This window comes from Salminus brasiliensis, chromosome 21 (assembly GCF_030463535.1).
Source record: "Salminus brasiliensis chromosome 21, fSalBra1.hap2, whole genome shotgun sequence".
In the NCBI taxonomy this organism is placed as follows: domain Eukaryota; kingdom Metazoa; phylum Chordata; class Actinopteri; order Characiformes; family Bryconidae; genus Salminus; species Salminus brasiliensis.
In genome coordinates, this window is record NC_132898.1 from 25,298,315 (window position 1) to 25,315,663 (window position 17,349).

General features: G+C 40.8%; 1 protein-coding gene across 1 annotated transcript; it reads right to left on the reverse strand.

The window, feature by feature from the left end:
- Positions 1 to 14,801: 14,801 nt before the first annotated feature.
- setmar (SET domain and mariner transposase fusion gene) lies at positions 14,802 to 16,531 on the reverse strand. Its single transcript, XM_072666191.1, has 2 exons — positions 16,279 to 16,531; positions 14,802 to 15,783 (listed from the first exon to the last, which is right to left on the reverse strand). The coding sequence occupies exons 1-2, from the start codon at positions 16,375 to 16,377 to the stop codon at positions 15,004 to 15,006; spliced, it is 879 nt and encodes a 292-aa protein (XP_072522292.1). The 5' UTR covers positions 16,378 to 16,531; the 3' UTR covers positions 14,802 to 15,003.
- Positions 16,532 to 17,349: the final 818 nt, after the last annotated feature.

Genomic DNA, 17,349 nt, shown 5'->3' on the forward strand with positions numbered 1-17,349 from the left:
ATTCATTACCTTTGTGTAGGCCTGTGGTAGAGAGCTGACCACTGTATATATAGAGAAGTTCAGTTTTGCTGTTTTATTGAGAGACAGGAGAGTCTGATGGGTGTCCGTGTCTAAAGAAACTGGGCAAGACATAAAATATATATTTTTAATAAGCTTATGATTGGTTAAGCCTGTTCGGTTGGCCTTAATTAGTTAGCTGATGATTAGCTGGATCTGTTGGCTCCTCCATGTCTGTGTCTGAAAAGTATGTAATGCTGCCCACTCAGATTCTGAGGCAGTAAGACACCCATTCATGTCTCAGTCAAAGGTTAGTAATCTAGCCTTGTGTTTTAGTGGGTGAAAATGCTAATAGCTAATGACAACACAGCTAAACACTCATACCTAGCAGTGAACTGTCCATACCTTGGCAACGTCAGAACGCTTGTTGCCTTTGTAATTCGGTTACAGATATCTATATCACCACACTGTCTCCTGAGACAGCATCATGAGCAAGGCTTCAAGTCAGCTAGCTACCCCCAGTTTCAGACACAGCCTACGACTGGTTAGAATATGGGTGCGTCCCAAATGCGTACCAAATACTAATACTGACCATTTTTTGAGTATGAAGTATGTAGTGTAGGTAAAAGTGTCAAAGTTAAGCATACTCAAATATCCAAGATAAATAGATAAATATTCAGGGTCAGAACCGGTCTGTTTTTAAGTGTGGTGACGATGGACACTTTAAACCCACACTGCAATGTTAAATGGAAAGGTAGGAGATACTCATATGACATATGTTGCCATAGCAACACTTCAGCACATCCTCTTAGTACAAAACGGGTTAGTACGTTAATATTTTTGTGTACTAACCTGCTAAACTCTCGCACTATTCGCACTTTTAAGATAAGTATATAGTATATACCTTATTATTGTATTAGTATTAGTGTGAAGTAGGCTATTGGGATGCAGCCTATGACTGGTTAGCTCATGCTTGTTTAACCTATGATTGCTCAGTCTCAGCTTAGTTAGTCTGTGATTGATTATTTTATGGTTGGTTGTGTTATGATTAGTAAGCATCTGATCAGTTATCTTAAAATTAGCTAGCCTCTGTTTGGTTAGGTTATGATGGGTTAGCCTATGATTGGTTAGCATTTGAATGGCTAGAATATAATTGGTTAGCTTTTGATTGGTAAGCTTGATTGCTTGTCTGGTAATCTGGCTATGATTGGTTAGCTTGTGACTATTTGGTCTGTGATTGGTTAGCTTGGGTGTTGCTAAAACTGTCATTTTAAGCTCACAGCCCAGGTCAACTAGCTAGTATAAGCACACTAATATTAATTTATTAATATTAATTAATTTCTTATTGAAATCTGTTCTGAATTATTTGGTCAGCTAGCTTAGTAGGCTAGCCAGTTCTGTAGTCTGATCGCTGCTGATTTGCTAGGATAAAGCAAGCTTCACTTACACCAGAAGAGACCAAGCAGACTGTTTTTCGTGGAATTCGTACATGCTTCTTATGAAAGTCACTCACACTCATGACAAGTACAAAAAATATACTAGAAGCTTCGATGATAGCAACGGAGCGGCTACCGTGTTTCATCTAAAGTGTGAAAACATGCACAACCCTATTGTTCCCAGACTGCAACCCATTGGGTCAGGACTGTGGGTCACTGGCCTAAAATATCCAGAGCAAATCATATCATGACCTATAGCGCAGCACATCTTCTAATGTGCTTGACCTGTTGCACTGATACTGATACAGCTGTACAGCTACAATGTTAATAACATAAAATGATAAGATATGATTATTAAAAGCAATGGGTATTGTGCTTTACATTTTACAGTACTTGTTTAATTCACCCAGTTCCAGAAGATGCTTAAAGGGTGAGTCCCATGTTTGGAGTTGAAGATAACATTGAAGATACCGTCTCACTCTGTGCTTTGGCAGTTTGCCTGATTGTCTGTCTCTTTCACAGGCCTACTTAATCTGCTTTGTATAGATTGTCTGGTGATACTGAGGGCAGATTGAATTAACTAACTCCAATGAGGAAGGAACTAGTCACTGACATTGTGTTTTTAAAGGATACACAACTAAAAGGTCATGATAATGAAGCACTATTGTAAAAAAAAAAACCCTGAATGATTCATGATTCTCTTGCGTGTGTAATAAACAGTGAGACGATATGGACATGGAGTCCAAAAAGAGGAACAAATCCACACAAAAAAAGAGGAGCAAGAGAAGAATGTAGCTATTGTGATGTGACACAGGAGAACAGAGAGAGAATATACAGTAACTGTACGTCTATTGTTGGAGCCGTTGTGACAGGAATGAGTGAATGGGGGGAGGGGTGTCTTTGTGGTCCTTGTGAGGTGGCGTGGTTGGTTTCACAATCGAGAGCAAGCTCACTTTGATCTCCTGCACATCTCACGTAAACATGCAAGTTTGTGCTTCTCTTTGCCGTCTCAGTGGAGCCAGAAGATAAATCAACTGTGTTGCACAGGCCTCTAGTGACTCCACTATTCAGAGATCACAGACACTGGTCTCGGATCAGCACTGACTTCAGAGTTGACATTCATCATTAGCATCAACATTGACTGGAAATTGTAACACAGTTTCCTTCCATTCTGTGACATATCTATGAGTGATTCATGGTAACCTTGGGGTAGGGGGGGTGGTCTCTGAGCTGGTGGTGGGAGGAGGAAGTTAAATATTTAATATATAATATATATAATCTTATAGGTTAGAAATAAGTATTCATATTTTGCCCCACCTACTGGTGTGTGATGACATCATCAGTCATTCAGTAATTAAATTTAGATGTCAGATTACAGGAAAGTTGACTGAATCTTGCTTTACCCCTTTAAACCCCAAAGGCCTATATGTGGGCCCATACATCCATTCCTCGCCCTGAAACCACATAGGTTACTGAATTATTTATAGTAGTTACTGAATCATTTATAGTAGACACTGAATCACTTATAGAAGCTAGTGAATCATTTATTGCAGTTGCTAAATCAAGAAATAGTACATACTGAATCATTCATAGAAGATACTGAATCATGTGGTAATGGTGATGGGAATCAGGGGTTGTCATGACTACAATACAAAATTTATTTACTATCTTGACCAACCAGTAAACCTACATGTATGTTCTGAGGTTTGTCTCTAATGTTGATGATGGTAAAATAGTAGGCAATCTAAAAAATATGTTTTCTTTGGGAATTATTTATAATACATCGTCCTGCAAAAACAGATTCCTATCACCACCACTATGAACAATTCTGACTCTAGTAGTCGCCCAGGTAGGCCCACTGTGACCCACACCAGGAAAAAATGAATAAGAAGACCACTAACATGAAGTTCTGGCACAGTTTGTTTGTAATTGTGTAGCTGGACACTTGCAGCATGGCGTGTTTAAAATGTGTCGTTGCTCATGCTACAGCCCTGCCGGTGAGGCGAATGTGTTCTGCCCTACAGGACAAAGTTCTGTCTCACTAAAAATAAAAGACAATTATGCAGTGATAATGGCTTTGGTCGTCCCCTGGGGAACGTTCTTATTAGAACAGTATTAGAGTAGTGTTGCTCTAATTAACCACTGTGGATTGGACTTGGACTGCTCTTTGTGCTCACATCACAACTATTGATCTGCTTTAGGTGTCCTTTTCCAGTTTAATGGATAATCAGAGTTGCAGACTTAAAAACCACTAATTTGCTAGAGTAGAGGATGGGGTGGAGCAAGTAAGTGAAGTGTGTAAAGTAAGTGGAGCAAGTGAAGTGATGTAAGTCAGAAACTTAGCAGTCAATAAACTGCGTAAAATAAAGTTTGGACCTCTTGTGCATTTGACTGGAGTAAATCTCATTGGCTGAACTCAGCATAGGATAATAAACCCCACCTTGTCTTTATGATTATTTGATTAACTGGGAAAAAAATGACATTGGCTGGCGCCCAAAATGGGATGGCCAATTTCATCATAGTGAGCCTGGAAATTGACTTCTGTGCTCCACCCACTAATTATTTTTTTTATATTTAGTGATACTGGTTGGACAAGCTTCACAAAACATAGGAAGAAATCTCATCCAACCTAATAAGAAACCAGTGTAGTTTCCCAGTTCAAAATCAACCAAACTGAGCGGGACCATGTTGTTGTTATCCAGCCAACTTGCTCATGTGGTGGAACGTGGGATAGGTGGATTCCAGGTGTGCATGGGCTCTGAGTGGGTTTGCCCATGTGTTTTTACTGGGATCCAGTTAGACTTCCCAAATGGGCGCCATCGTTACAGCCCACCCTAATCTTACATGGGTTCCATCTAGGCCCCACGTACAGTGTACAACTCAGATGGGGCCCATGTTTAACCCCTCCTGATCCCAGTTGGGCTACACATACAGTTCACACATGGGCATGTTTTTCAGGTTGTTGCAACTAAGCAGGTTAATGCTAATGTTAGCTTGATTAAATGAAAACATATCTGATCTATCTTAACAGTGTTACATTTACACACATATGAAATATATATCATTTGAAATGAACAGCACATGTATAGTGTAATAACTAAAAAACCTGAGCTGTACTTTATTCCATAAGGGTGAATTGGATGTAAACAGCAGTTTCTATGAAAGACCACAATTGTGGGATGCAGAACGTTCACCTGAGGCCTGAAGAACGAAGCTTGCAGAGCCGACACCTGTTCCAAAGCAGCAATATTTTGCATTCACTGGCTGCAATGAAATGGGAGATCTCTATTACTGTTTCCGTCTTAGCTGAAGAGGCTCACTCGGGCTGGCCTTTTCTAAAACAGCACTTGAAACAGTAGCGTGGGAATCCATACAGAACTCTCCCACTCACTGATGTTGTAACTATGGAAATGCATCGCCGTGGTATTCTCCTGAGTTCTGAGATGGGGGAAGCACAGACAAGACAGAGAGAGAGAGAGAGAGAGAGAGAGAGAGAGAAAGAGAGAGAGAGAAAGAGAAAGAGAGAGAGAGAGAGAGAGAGAGATAGAAAGAGTGAGGGGGAAATAATATTTGGCAATGCTGAGACAATGGCAAAATGAGCAAAAATCTCTCAAAATACAATATTTACTGGTTTTCTTCTACAGGTTTTCCACCAATCCAAAGAATCTTTTATCCAGAAAAAGAAACAAAACATTTAAGCGTCCAAAGGTATGTTTGAGTTGTCATAGTTTTGTAGAGAACTATTATCTTTACCAATGAATCATTAAAGAACCTATGAGTCTGCATTCTACATAAACACATTTGTTTGGATACTATGTGAGAACATGGGGTCCCATGTGTTTTATAGATGAAGTGTTGCATTGCAAAGCCCTGCGTAGTCTATCGTTTCACAACAAATTGGTCTGTTGGTTATTGAGTTGGAATTTGGCTGTTGAGTTGTGCTCTTGTTGACACTTTCATTTCATAACAATAACACTTATAGTTGACTGGGGCAGCTCTAGCAGGGATATTAGCAGTTAATATTAGGTAAAGGGGTCCCCTGGTCTATGGAGACGACATGGCCATAAGCCTACTTTTTCACACCTGTTAGCAATGGTTTGAGCTGAAACTGATTAATTAAGATGTGTGTCTGCATACGTTTTTGTTATACAATGTATATTGCAATTGAAATTAAATATAAACACATCCTGAATATTTCAGATTTTTTTCTAAAGCAACATATTTTATTTACAGTTGTCTTAATACTGTAGTATTACACTGCAAAAAGGCATGTCTTGACAAGCAACAACATCCTAAATGTCATAACATATGTCTAATATTTTTTACAGTATAGGCTTGGTGGTGTGTTTCTTGCCTGTGCTGGTATATGAAGAGTACTGTGGGCTGGCCTGCAGGTGTTGCTCCTGAGTGCCAGGCAGGCTTCATTAGCTCGCTGTAACGCACTGTGTAATTTCACCACTCTTAATGGCAGCGTGTCAAGCACCTGTCACAGATTAGTGGAAAACAAGCTGTGGGGTAAAACTCTAGCAGGCATGGAGAACAAGGAGGAGAATAAGGGCAAGAGAAGGAAAGAATGTGCTACAGGAAAATGAAAGAAATATTTGCTTATACATTTCAATAAAATAAGAATTATCATAAAATAACAATCATGTGCAAAAGTGTGGGCACCCTTGCTGACATAACATGTTTTGTTGATTTTCTAAGTGCACCACAATAACCACTTCACAAAGTGTGATTTGTATTAATAGCATTGGTGTGAAGGTGGAGCCCAGGACCAGAAAATACCAGTTCTTCAAAGCTGATTTAAAACAAGATGCCCAGATTTTTGCATACAACCGTATGTAGCAAAGAATACTAACAGAGACCAATAAACATGACATGAATATGTCTTTTATATAATTTGCAATATTAGCATTGCCACAAGCAGAAAGGTGTAAACATTTAAAGCTCCATTGATGTAACTCAGTCTAAACATGCAGATGCCTTATTATCCAAAATCTACATCATCCAACACTTAATACATGTTTGGTCTGTTTACAAATAAAAATTAGTTTGGCTAATATGGCTCTTTTTTTGCTTTACATCACCAACATCTTGATCTATATATCTGATCACCCATCCAGTTCCCTCTGTATTTCTGGAAACACCAAGCTGCAGCTAGTTGTGGTGAAGTCTCTGATTGTAGCTTTAAAGATGTTAATGATGGTTCAGTCACCCGGTCTTTACCCTTCACCAGTGCTGGAGCGCTAATCGCTCTCAGAGGAAGCTAAGCCTGCTAAGCCTATCAATAAACACAGGCCAGCCCAGTCACCTCCAAATGCTGTGACGTAGGCGGCAATAAGAATAGACACGACGCTGCTCATTATGAGTGTGTTCACAACTGTTATATATACATGTACTGTAAACTGTTACAGCAGTAATCTGAAGGGTAGTGAGAGCTGGTGAAAGCCTGCTAAACATGCATTCGTGCACTGAGAGGGAAGTCTATGGACTTATGAATTGTAGGTGGACCTGGTATTGTAGCTGGGTAACTGCTAGCATGGACAGTGGGTTAATGGGATTACTGAAGCTTAATCCAACAACAGGCTTTCGCTGCTGTAAACTGTAAAACTAAAATGAATGAACATTGCAGGTTCATGATGTTAGCATAATACTACCTCAATACTTTATAACCGTTGTTATAAAACAAAACTGTATTGCTTTTATTTTATCTACTGACTTTACTTCAGTACAGCCAATCAAAACATGTTGCTCAATAACTTCTATACAGGCTTACTGGGCCTATAGACATGCTTGTTTTAAACTCTAGATGGCTGAGAAGCATGTTATTAGCTTTAGTAACTAGCAGCAGCATCTCTCAGTATCCCACTACACATCATTCAAAACCAGAGAGTTCAAGGTATGTCACTGGATACTGTTCAATACAGATACCAACACTGATGTTGACTTCAGTACTGACACTTTTAGGCCAAATGCTTGTGGTCAAGTAGGGTGGTGATCATCCAATGCTCTTGGCGCTGAATGCAATCAAATCCTTACAGCACTGCTGCAAAATCTAATAGAGAGCCCTCACTGGACAGTAGAGACAGTTACTCCAACAAAAGCAGGATAAACTAAATTTTAATACCTTTGATTTCAGAAGAAACAGTGAATGAGCAGGTGTCCCAATACTTTTGTCCATATAGGCTATTTCTATATGATTGCTTTTATCACATCCTGTAGTAAAACACTTTTACAGTTTGTCTTCTGTATATTTTTACTGTAGTCTGAATTCATGCTTATAGGAGGATTCTCGCACACTTAGGCCTTGTGTGTAGCAAAATTCCTATTTCAAAACTTTAATGATCTTGTAATTCTGAGGATCCAATGGCAAGAAAAACAGTATTATAGCACTCGAATGACATCAGTAGACATACAGACTAAAAAATACTTTGCAGCAATACAACAGCAAAATGCAAATATTAATAAAGAACAGACATGAGCAACACTGAACATAGTGTCAAAGTAGGGTGTTTCTGAAGTAACACCAGCCAGCTGTAGTAGGTTCAGTAAATGAGGAAATCTGGTGTCTCTTTGGAGACGTGACCTACTTCCAACATGACAGGCTGCCCAAATCTATTTCTATTGCGGCCAGTGAAGCCGGTCTGCTCACTGATCCCCTCAAAACCCTTCAGAATCTGATCAGCCACCCATCAAACTTCAGCATCTTGGCTGGACCTGATTCGTCCATGTGCGGCCTTGAATACCAAGCCAGACTTTGCCATTTATCAAAAGACAGTAACTGTTCAGGCTTACCATCATCTTACTGTAGTACCATCCAGCACAGTATCTCCCTTACAACTTTTATCATGACTTAATAATCAAATCTTTATCTGCTGCAATGCCGTACATTTGATTGCCACAGTCTTTTTCTACAGCAACCACTTGGCAACACCCTAGCAACCAACTACTTAAAATTACCATGGCAAATACCATAGCAACCGCCTGGCTCAACTCCAGCATTTTCTACAGCAACCACTCAAAATATGTTAGCAACCACCTTAGCAACTATGCTACCCAGCTACTATTCCGTAGCAACACCCTAGCAACCACCAGGAAAACCATCAAATCACCTAGCAACAAACTAGCAACCACTAGGAATACCAAAGCAACTGCATGGCATCCACCGTTAGCATTAGCCTAGCAAGTTCCACTGAAAACAAAACCACTTCATTTCTTCAGCAAATCCACTTTTCTAGTTTACAGTCATACAGTATATTTGAGTTGATGTATATTTTTATTGCTACATTAATGAAGTTCCCACAGATTTTCACAAAAATCCTCCCCTAAAGAACATAAAGGCAAACGAAAACAACCCTAACATTCACACTAGTGTAATCTAGGTCATCACTATGCTCTATCCCTCTCTCTCTTTCTCTCTCTGCGCTCTTGACACATTGTCCCATATATAAATATAAGGCAACTCTGAGCTCACCGATTGCTGTACAGTGGCACCCAGGGCCGCTGCAGAAGGCTTATGGGGCTTTCTAATTAAACAAAGGACTGGCCTACTTTCCTAGACAGAAATTAGGGCCAAACAAGAAAAATGGCAGCCCCAACAGTCACTGATCTGATTTATTTATTTATTCATTTTGAAGATGTGTTTCTTTTGATGCAGGAGGAGTCGTTTGGCCCATTTCTAAGGCAAAATCTCAATCTGAGGCCTTACCAAGAGAATCTGAAAATAGACTTTCTCTTGGGCTGCTGACGTATGCGTGACTTCAATATCACATTTCTAATGGCAGCCAATTTGACCCTTTTGCTCCACTTTATACATCATATACAGTAAACATACACCTATCAGCCACAACATTAGTACTATTGAAAAATATTGATTATCTTCATCTATAGTGGTTTCTGTCAGGGGGTGCAATATATTAGGCAGCAAGTGAGACAACAAGTGACAGTTGGTTCTTAAAGGTGATTATTTGTTATAAACAGGAAGTGATGCATAAGAATCTGAGATGCTTTGACAAAGGGCCAACTGTAATCACTAGACAACCGGGTCAAAATATTTCTAAAACATCAGACAGGTCATGTGGGGGTTTTCTGGTATGCACTGGTCAGTACCTACCAAAAGTGGTCCAAGAAAGAACAACCTGTGAACCATCAAAAGAGTCATGGGCACCTTGGGCATATTGATGCTCATGGAGGTCCCAACCTCACACCTCACAAGGTCTCATGGAGTCCATGCCTCGAATGCTCAGATCAGTTGTAAATCTACGTAATATTAGGCAGGTGGTGCTATTATTATGACTGAAGTGTACAGTAACATCCCATTAGTATCATTTGTAATAATTATGATTAAATGGCCCTTTTTGTTGACTTTACATTTGAGCAATATCCCACCTGAGTACACTGTTCAGATGAGTAGGCAAGATGGCAGCGGTTTACATCACATTGTTGGCAACTGTGCTAACACAGGCCATCTGGACCTTTTCAAATATTCTCCTTTGTTGCTTAGTCCCCACTATCCCTGTTGTTTTGAAACCCTTGGTAGTGGTTTTAACGATATTTATTATCTATGCTCCATCTATAAATGCATTGTTTCATAGCTGCTATGTTGAACAAGCTTCACAAAATCGTATTCATGGAAGCGTATATATGGAAATCGATCCCAATGTTCCACAGGGAATGCAGTGCTTTAGCCCACTACAGGAAAACCAAAAGACTGTGCAAGTCCCCAGCGATGCCCTAACCAGCCATGGCCAGGAGCAGGGATAGACTGGCCATGGAGAGGAACAGGGGGATTCCCAGAGAGAGGTGAGAGTAGGGAATAATAAAATGCTTGTGTTAAACTGGTTAAAGGCCAGTAAGGTTGTACTCCAGCAGTAGAGTGCTTTCTGCTTTCACCCTCCAACAAACGTCGTGAACGCAGCCTACACTTTGGTGTCCAATCAATACCTCACATTCTGTTGCCATAGAGACTTGCTTATTCACTGTTTCCAATGAGTCATGAGACAAGTAGAGATTGTAGAGAGTGTATCACACACTTGCCATTATTATCACTCCTGCTGGCTGACCAGCAGAGATGGGGCTGCTCTAATGGGACACAGTGCAAAGCAAGTACAGTGTAACAGCCAGGCTATATATATATATATATATATATATATATATATATATATATATATATATATATATATACATAGAATACATTTTTCAATATGTTTTTCATAGAACCTTCTACAAGACGTTGTCCATCATAAGGAAGAACTATTTAAATCATCATACGATTTAAACTATTTTTAGTTATTAGTCTATAGAATACAATTGATTTTATAAGGCTGGCACAAGACTAGGCTAGCAATCCCATTGCTCAGCTCCCATCATGAATAGCAAAAGATCAAAATGCTGAAAACTTAGAGGTCAACTTACATTTAAAATCAATGATAAAATAACATTCACCCTAATAATGCACCCTACTGTACTGGCACAGACCTCCACATTGCCACATCGGCCTCCTAATTCATAACATTGCTGACACAGCTCACATCATTTACCTCTTTAAATTCTGACAAAGCTGTGGTAAAATAAAGTTTTTATTGGCCAACTGCTGTTCATGTATTGTGTTGGACATGAATGTTGTTGGCTTCCAATTTTGACAGATTTCACTTGTGTAGCCCAAGACAAAAGGAAGATGAATAGAGATTTTCACAGAAAGAAAGGGAAGCATGGTTAATAAGCACTTCTCATAATGACATGGGTAAAGGCAAGGCAAACATGCTGGGAAACCATTATCACAACCTCCTAATTGCAACCACAGTAGGAGAAAAAAAGAAAAGCTTAATGACAAATCTTGTTTTTCATAGTTTTAGTGGTTTTAATGCAGGCCTAATGCAAGCACTCACTCCAAACACTCGTCTTATGGTAAGATAAAATGTTGATCAATACAGCTCATTTCCCGTTGCAGAAAAATGTCTTTCCCTGTTCTACCACACTTAATGAGGAGAGTTTCATAATTAGCTGATGATTAGTAGTTCATTTAGTTCATTCAAAACAGGATAACTACATTATTATTATTATTATTATTATTAGAGCTATATGGTAAAACTCAGTTGACAGCGTTAGGATTATGATTAAGACCAGGCTGGGATTTTGTGTTCTGGTTAGGGACAATGTAAATAAAAAAAATAAAAAATGTGAATTTAATAGATGAATACGAATACAAATAGATGAATTAATAGTTGAACATAATATAATATAACCAGACATTTTATTAAAAACATCTACCTTGGGCTTTCACTCACTTGCCGCTTTATCAGAAACACCTACCTTGTGCTTCTGCTCACTGGCTTGGTTATATCATTTGGACAAATGTATTGGGACACCTGCTCATTCATTTTTTCTTCGGAAATTAAGGTATTAAAAAAAGTTACTCTAGCTTTTGTTGGAGTGACAGTGGAAGAAAGCTTTTTACTATATTTTGTAGTTTGCTTTGTTGTAAAGATTTGATTGCATTCGGTGACAAGAGTGTTACTGAGGTCAGGATGTTGAAAGATCTTCACCCCACCTCATCTTAAACTCCCCAACTTATCCCCCATAAATATTGCTCCAACCGTCATTCCAGAGAACACTGCTCCACAGCTCAATGCTAGCCCACACCTGGCATTAGGAATTAGGGCAACAGGTTCATGTTTATCTGCTACAGAGAGTCCTATTCTTTTGCCAAGACTTCTCTAGAGACTAGACGAGCTGTGTGTGTGCATGTGTGCATTTGCACATCTGTGTCAGCAATGGGTCCAACTTGAGTTAGCTGAATACATTCATTAGAAAGGATGTCCACAAACATTTGGACATGTAGTGTACTTTTACTTGCTGGCCACTTAAATAAATTGTCTGCATTCTGCCCCTCACTGCGACCCCTCTGTTAACTGCAGGAACTCCCTCCTCTACCTGTGATGTGTAGCAGAGCTGCTTGCAGGTTAGCACAGCAGACTCAGGTGGAGTGTAATATTTACTCTAGGTGTTTCTGACGCAGGCAGAGCAGACCTGCTCTTATCCGAGCGAGCCTTGTGGTCCGTTCTCATTTCTGCTGCTCTGCTCACCGTCTCTGGTCTCCGGGCTAATTAACCCAGATGAGGGATGATATTAATATCACCGTGGAGATGAAGACGGGTCCAGGCTGGAAATGGGGCAAAGGCATGAAGGAGAGAGAGGGGCCGGATTTAAGAATGGAGACTTTGTTGAAGTGGGTCACTCCAGCCCCCTCCATCAGCGGCTGGGGAGAAATATCTGTTACTATATCCAAACACCCAAAGGCTCTTTTTAATTGCTTATTACCCCTGAGCTTTGGGTCCAATGAAAAGCTTTCAGTGCTCTTAAAGGGGAAGGAGACTCTGTAGAGCATCTGTAATGTGTGTCGACCGGCCATAACATTAGTACCACTGACAGGTGAAGTGAAAAACAATGACTATCTTCATCTACAGTGTAACTCTGTCAATGGGTGGATATATTAGGCAACAAGTAAACAGTCAGTTCTTAAACTTGATGTGGATGAAAGCAGTAAAGAAGGGTCAAGAGTAAGGATCTGAGCCACGCTGACAAGGGTCAAGTTATGATGGCAAGACGGCTGGGTCAGAACATCTCCAAATCATCAGGTCTTGTGAGGCGTTCACAGTATGCAGTGAACCAACAAAAAGTGGTTCAAGAAAAGACAATCAGTGAACTGGCAACAGGGTCATGGGCACCGAAGGCTTCATGGAGGCCCCACCTCATAACTTACAGGAATGAAAGGATCTGATGCTTTTGTCTTGGGGCCAGAGAACACAGGACGCCTTCAGAGTTCTTGTGAAGTCGATACCTTCAATGGTCAGATCTATTGTGGTGGCATAATGGACAGGTGGTGTCAAATATACAGCTGCAACATATACTTATGTAAACACAATGTAAAGGTTCTAGAAAGAACAATTATTAATTAATTCATTAATTAGTGGTGGCTCAGCGGTTAGATCGCTGGGCTATCGACAACAGGGTTGTGGGTTCGATTCCCGGGCTTGGCAAGCTGCCACTGTTGGGCCCTTGAGCAAGGCCCTTTACCCTCTCTGCTCCCCGGGTGCTGGAGTTGGCTGCCCACCGCTCTGGGTATGTGTGTGTACTCACTGCCTCTAGTTCACTAGTGTGTGTGTGTGTGTGTGTGTTAACTACCACAGATGGGTTAAATGCACAGGACACATTTCGCTGTACAGTGTACGTTTACCTTTTTAAATTGAAATAGAACCTTCAGTAGAGTTTTGTAAATGTAACATGAGGGCAAAGACATGACATAGTATGGAACATATTCATAGTAAGGTCTTGCACTGATTAATGTCAATGTTCATAAGTTCACCATCAGCCAAACACGGAACAAGAGTGATGCGCATTGTAGAATACCAGAATAGCATGAAGGATGCTGCTCCTCTTTAAAAAGAACACTTCTGGCCTTCTGAGGTTTGCTCAAGATCACATGAGCAAACTAGAAGCCCATTTAAAGACAGATTCTGGACTGCACCATCAAATTCTTCAGGAATTCTTCTGAACACAGGGTTATCTGTTTGTGAACTCAAGCATAACGGTCAGTGGGTCATGCAGCAAGACAACAACCATACATACATAGTCTACAAAGACATGGTTAAACTAGGACAAATGTAACATTTTGGAATGGCCAAGACAAATTCAGATAATATTCTGCTCACCACAGAACAGCTAAAAGCCACTGCTAAGCTACCTCGGCTACAGATCCTCAGAGAATCAGACAGCCCAGTGCAGCTGCTACTGACTAACTGCTGAGCTACCGACAGTGTCGAGAATAAAAATGAGTGTCTGAGAGAGTCAGGCGACAGTTTCTGCTGTGTTTGGACTCGCTAGCCGGTGTTCTAAGCTTAGATAAGTTTGCCTGCAGGCTAAATACCGCAGCACAGGCTGTCAAATCACACACATTTCGACTGTTTCAGGCCTATTTAGCAGAATGGTTTATCCAGGTTTGCTTGTTTTCCATTTTAATTGATCTCAGCATCTCACTAAACTCACAACTACGGTGGGCTTGTTTTTCCTCCCATTTGTTTTTAGAGTGTGACGCCACCAATCAGTAAGCTCCCACAGAGCCCCCACCCTCCCTGTTGCTCACTTGAATGCACCTGGAGGGAGATGAGCTGATTAGGCTGTGTACTAGATAGACATAGAACGGAAATTTGACACATTAATTTGGAAATTACGGTTCTCAGTTTCAGATTCCAGCAATATTTTTTCACCTTCCTCAATAAATGCATGTAAAAACATATAAAAGTAAAAAAAAAAAAGGTATATTAATCTAGATTATTAAACACAGATCTGTTCACATTTCAGGTCAAATTTCTGTAGAAAATGTTTTATTTTATTTAATGCATTCACAACCTTTTGTGAGGAACCCGGACAATAAATAGACTTGCAAAGTCTGATGTTTGGTAACTAATATAAAACTGGTAATGTACTTTATTTTTTCATAATCAGAAGTCCTTTATAGTTTTACTGTGTTACAACTGGATACATCAGTGAAGAACCTAAGAACACTATAAAGTCAGTGCAGGACTGAGATATCTAGAGGTAAAAACCCAGAGCAGTTCAGGGCTCCACAGCGACATTCTTTCCTCTGAAGAGCTCCAGTGTCCACCTGTGCTTCCAGCCCATGCGTTGATGTGTTGGCAACATGTCCTCCAGAGTAGTCGAAGGTGAGCTCCTCACCCATTTCCACGTCTCTTCTAGTGAACAGCGCCAACCTGGGCACCAGCGAGTGCACGCGCACTGGCACCATCACCAGGTTAGGCTGGCAGGAGTGGTTCAGAAAGCGTCCCACATTGCCCACAGCAGCCGGGTCTACAAATGTCCGGCTGAACTCCTGCCCACCCCTGTGCTCCTGGACAGCGATAATGTAGTTCATGTCGTCAGAAGTCTGAGACAGCTGCCTCTGGCGTGCCTCCTGGAATCCAATCACCTCCCCAGCATACTCACAAACAAAGGAGCCTCGTGGGATCTGTTCCAGAGCCAAAACCCCCCAGCCACGGTCCTGAGTACGAAAGGCACCCAGCTGCACCTTCAGGCCGCTCTGGACCAGGCGTGACTGGCAGGACTCGCTGCACTCACACAGGACATTGCACTCGAACACAGGCTGGCTATAAGATTGGTCGGCCTTGTCTTCTCGCTGCTCTGCCAGACGGCCCTTGCTGGTATAGGCCTGACCGAAGCACAGACACGGGCAGCTATCTGGCAGGCAGGTCTGTGACCGGCAAGAGCAGCCAGGCAGCGTCACCTCACTTGGGTCAACTTCACAGCCGGGGCCCTGGACACTCTCTGGACTGTACTGCAGGACACAGATCGAAGACAGATAACACAGAATCAGCATCCAAAAAAAAATCATATTGATACATACAATTTACATTTACACAGTTATATTCAAAGCTACTAATGTAAAACCTAACTACATTAATCCAAAGTGGAACTGGAAGTTTTAATGGGCCTCTTTTTTAAACATGGAAAATGGCATCTCCTTGCATCCCTCCTTACTTTTTATTTTATTCCAAAATGCTTAGTGTAGTCTTCCACTATTTGAGCCCTTTCCTGCACTCTGGGAACCGACACCTGTAATCAGTGTGGGGTGAGAAAGTGGAACTGTGCTCCCATCTAGTGGCCGTAAAGAGGCACTACAAGGCAGCACACAAACAAAAACAATACAAAACTTAATAAAAATATATAAACAAAAATTATAATAACAATATCCTTTAAACACACAAGGGTGCAGGTCACCGCACGCTTTGTCGTGCTTTGTAAAAACGAAAGATATAAAAAAAAATTGTACCTGGAACTTGGGGAAAGAGTCCTCGCTCGTATTGGTTTCTATTAAAACGGGAACATTTTCCAAACCATTGCTTAAATCCCGACCAAAGGAGGGCATCATTCTCCCATCTGCACCTCCTCACCACCCCTAAGGGAGAGAACCTCTAATACAGACTACAGCCGCCAAGACAGCTCCCATCTACCCAGCTACAGCAGCAATGCGCTGCAGAAACGCAGAACACGGAAGCGTCGCAGGAATGTGCTTCAAAATAAAAGTCCCTTACTCAGGAGTCACAAAGTCACATGACCTGTGCGCCACTAGTGAGGCCAGTATCTTCTGTTGATTTGTGCTACCTTATCAAAATGTCCCACCATAAAATTTATTTCTAGGTATTATTTTACTATTAAACATATAAACTATACATAAGCTATTAGGACAGCCTATAAATATATCATAAAATGCCCCCAGTATTAGAACAGTGTGTAGGAGGATATCCTTTATACATCCATATGTATTCAATATGTAATATTCAACACTGATTTTCCATTATGCATTTGTGGAACAATTGCAGAAAAAAATAGTCCTTGTTTATCTTTTTTTTTTTTTTTTTTTTTTTTAACACACCAGTTTAGTTGCACTACAGAATATTTCCTAACACAAGAAATAACACTAAAGGTCCTATCTTACTCCTAGTAGTAATAATAGTAACGGTAAAAAACATAGGTGCGCCACTGACCGAAAACAACCTAGGCAGAAGTCAACAGTTAGACAGACATTGCTATGTTGGCAGTGAGTTGTAAACACAGGGGTGTGCTCAGCGCGCGTACACCCCAGCTTTGCCCCTTTGAAATAGCAATCCGTCAGAGAGACCGCACCTGGGTCTTAATGGCAATGGCAAGTGACACGCTTTGGTTCATGGTTTAATTAAGACCTAGTACAAGCCTTTTGCATGTTTGGAGCAGCGCAAGGCGTACTTTTCCATCATTACGATAGCAAAGACACACCGACACGGCCTAAACCAAGCTGCGCTGTGCACGGTTGACAGCTCGCCTAAAGATCGCTAAAATATGGCCCTATATAATATACCCCATT

Coding starts and splice junctions, on each gene's coding strand:
- setmar (XM_072666191.1), bottom strand. CDS start 16,377: ATGATGCCCTCCTTTGGTCGGGATTTAAGCAATGGTTTGGAAAATGTT. Junction 15,784..16,278: donor ACTCTTTCCCCAAGTTCCAG/GTACAATTTTTT, acceptor TGTGTCCTGCAG/TACAGTCCAGAGAGTGTCCA.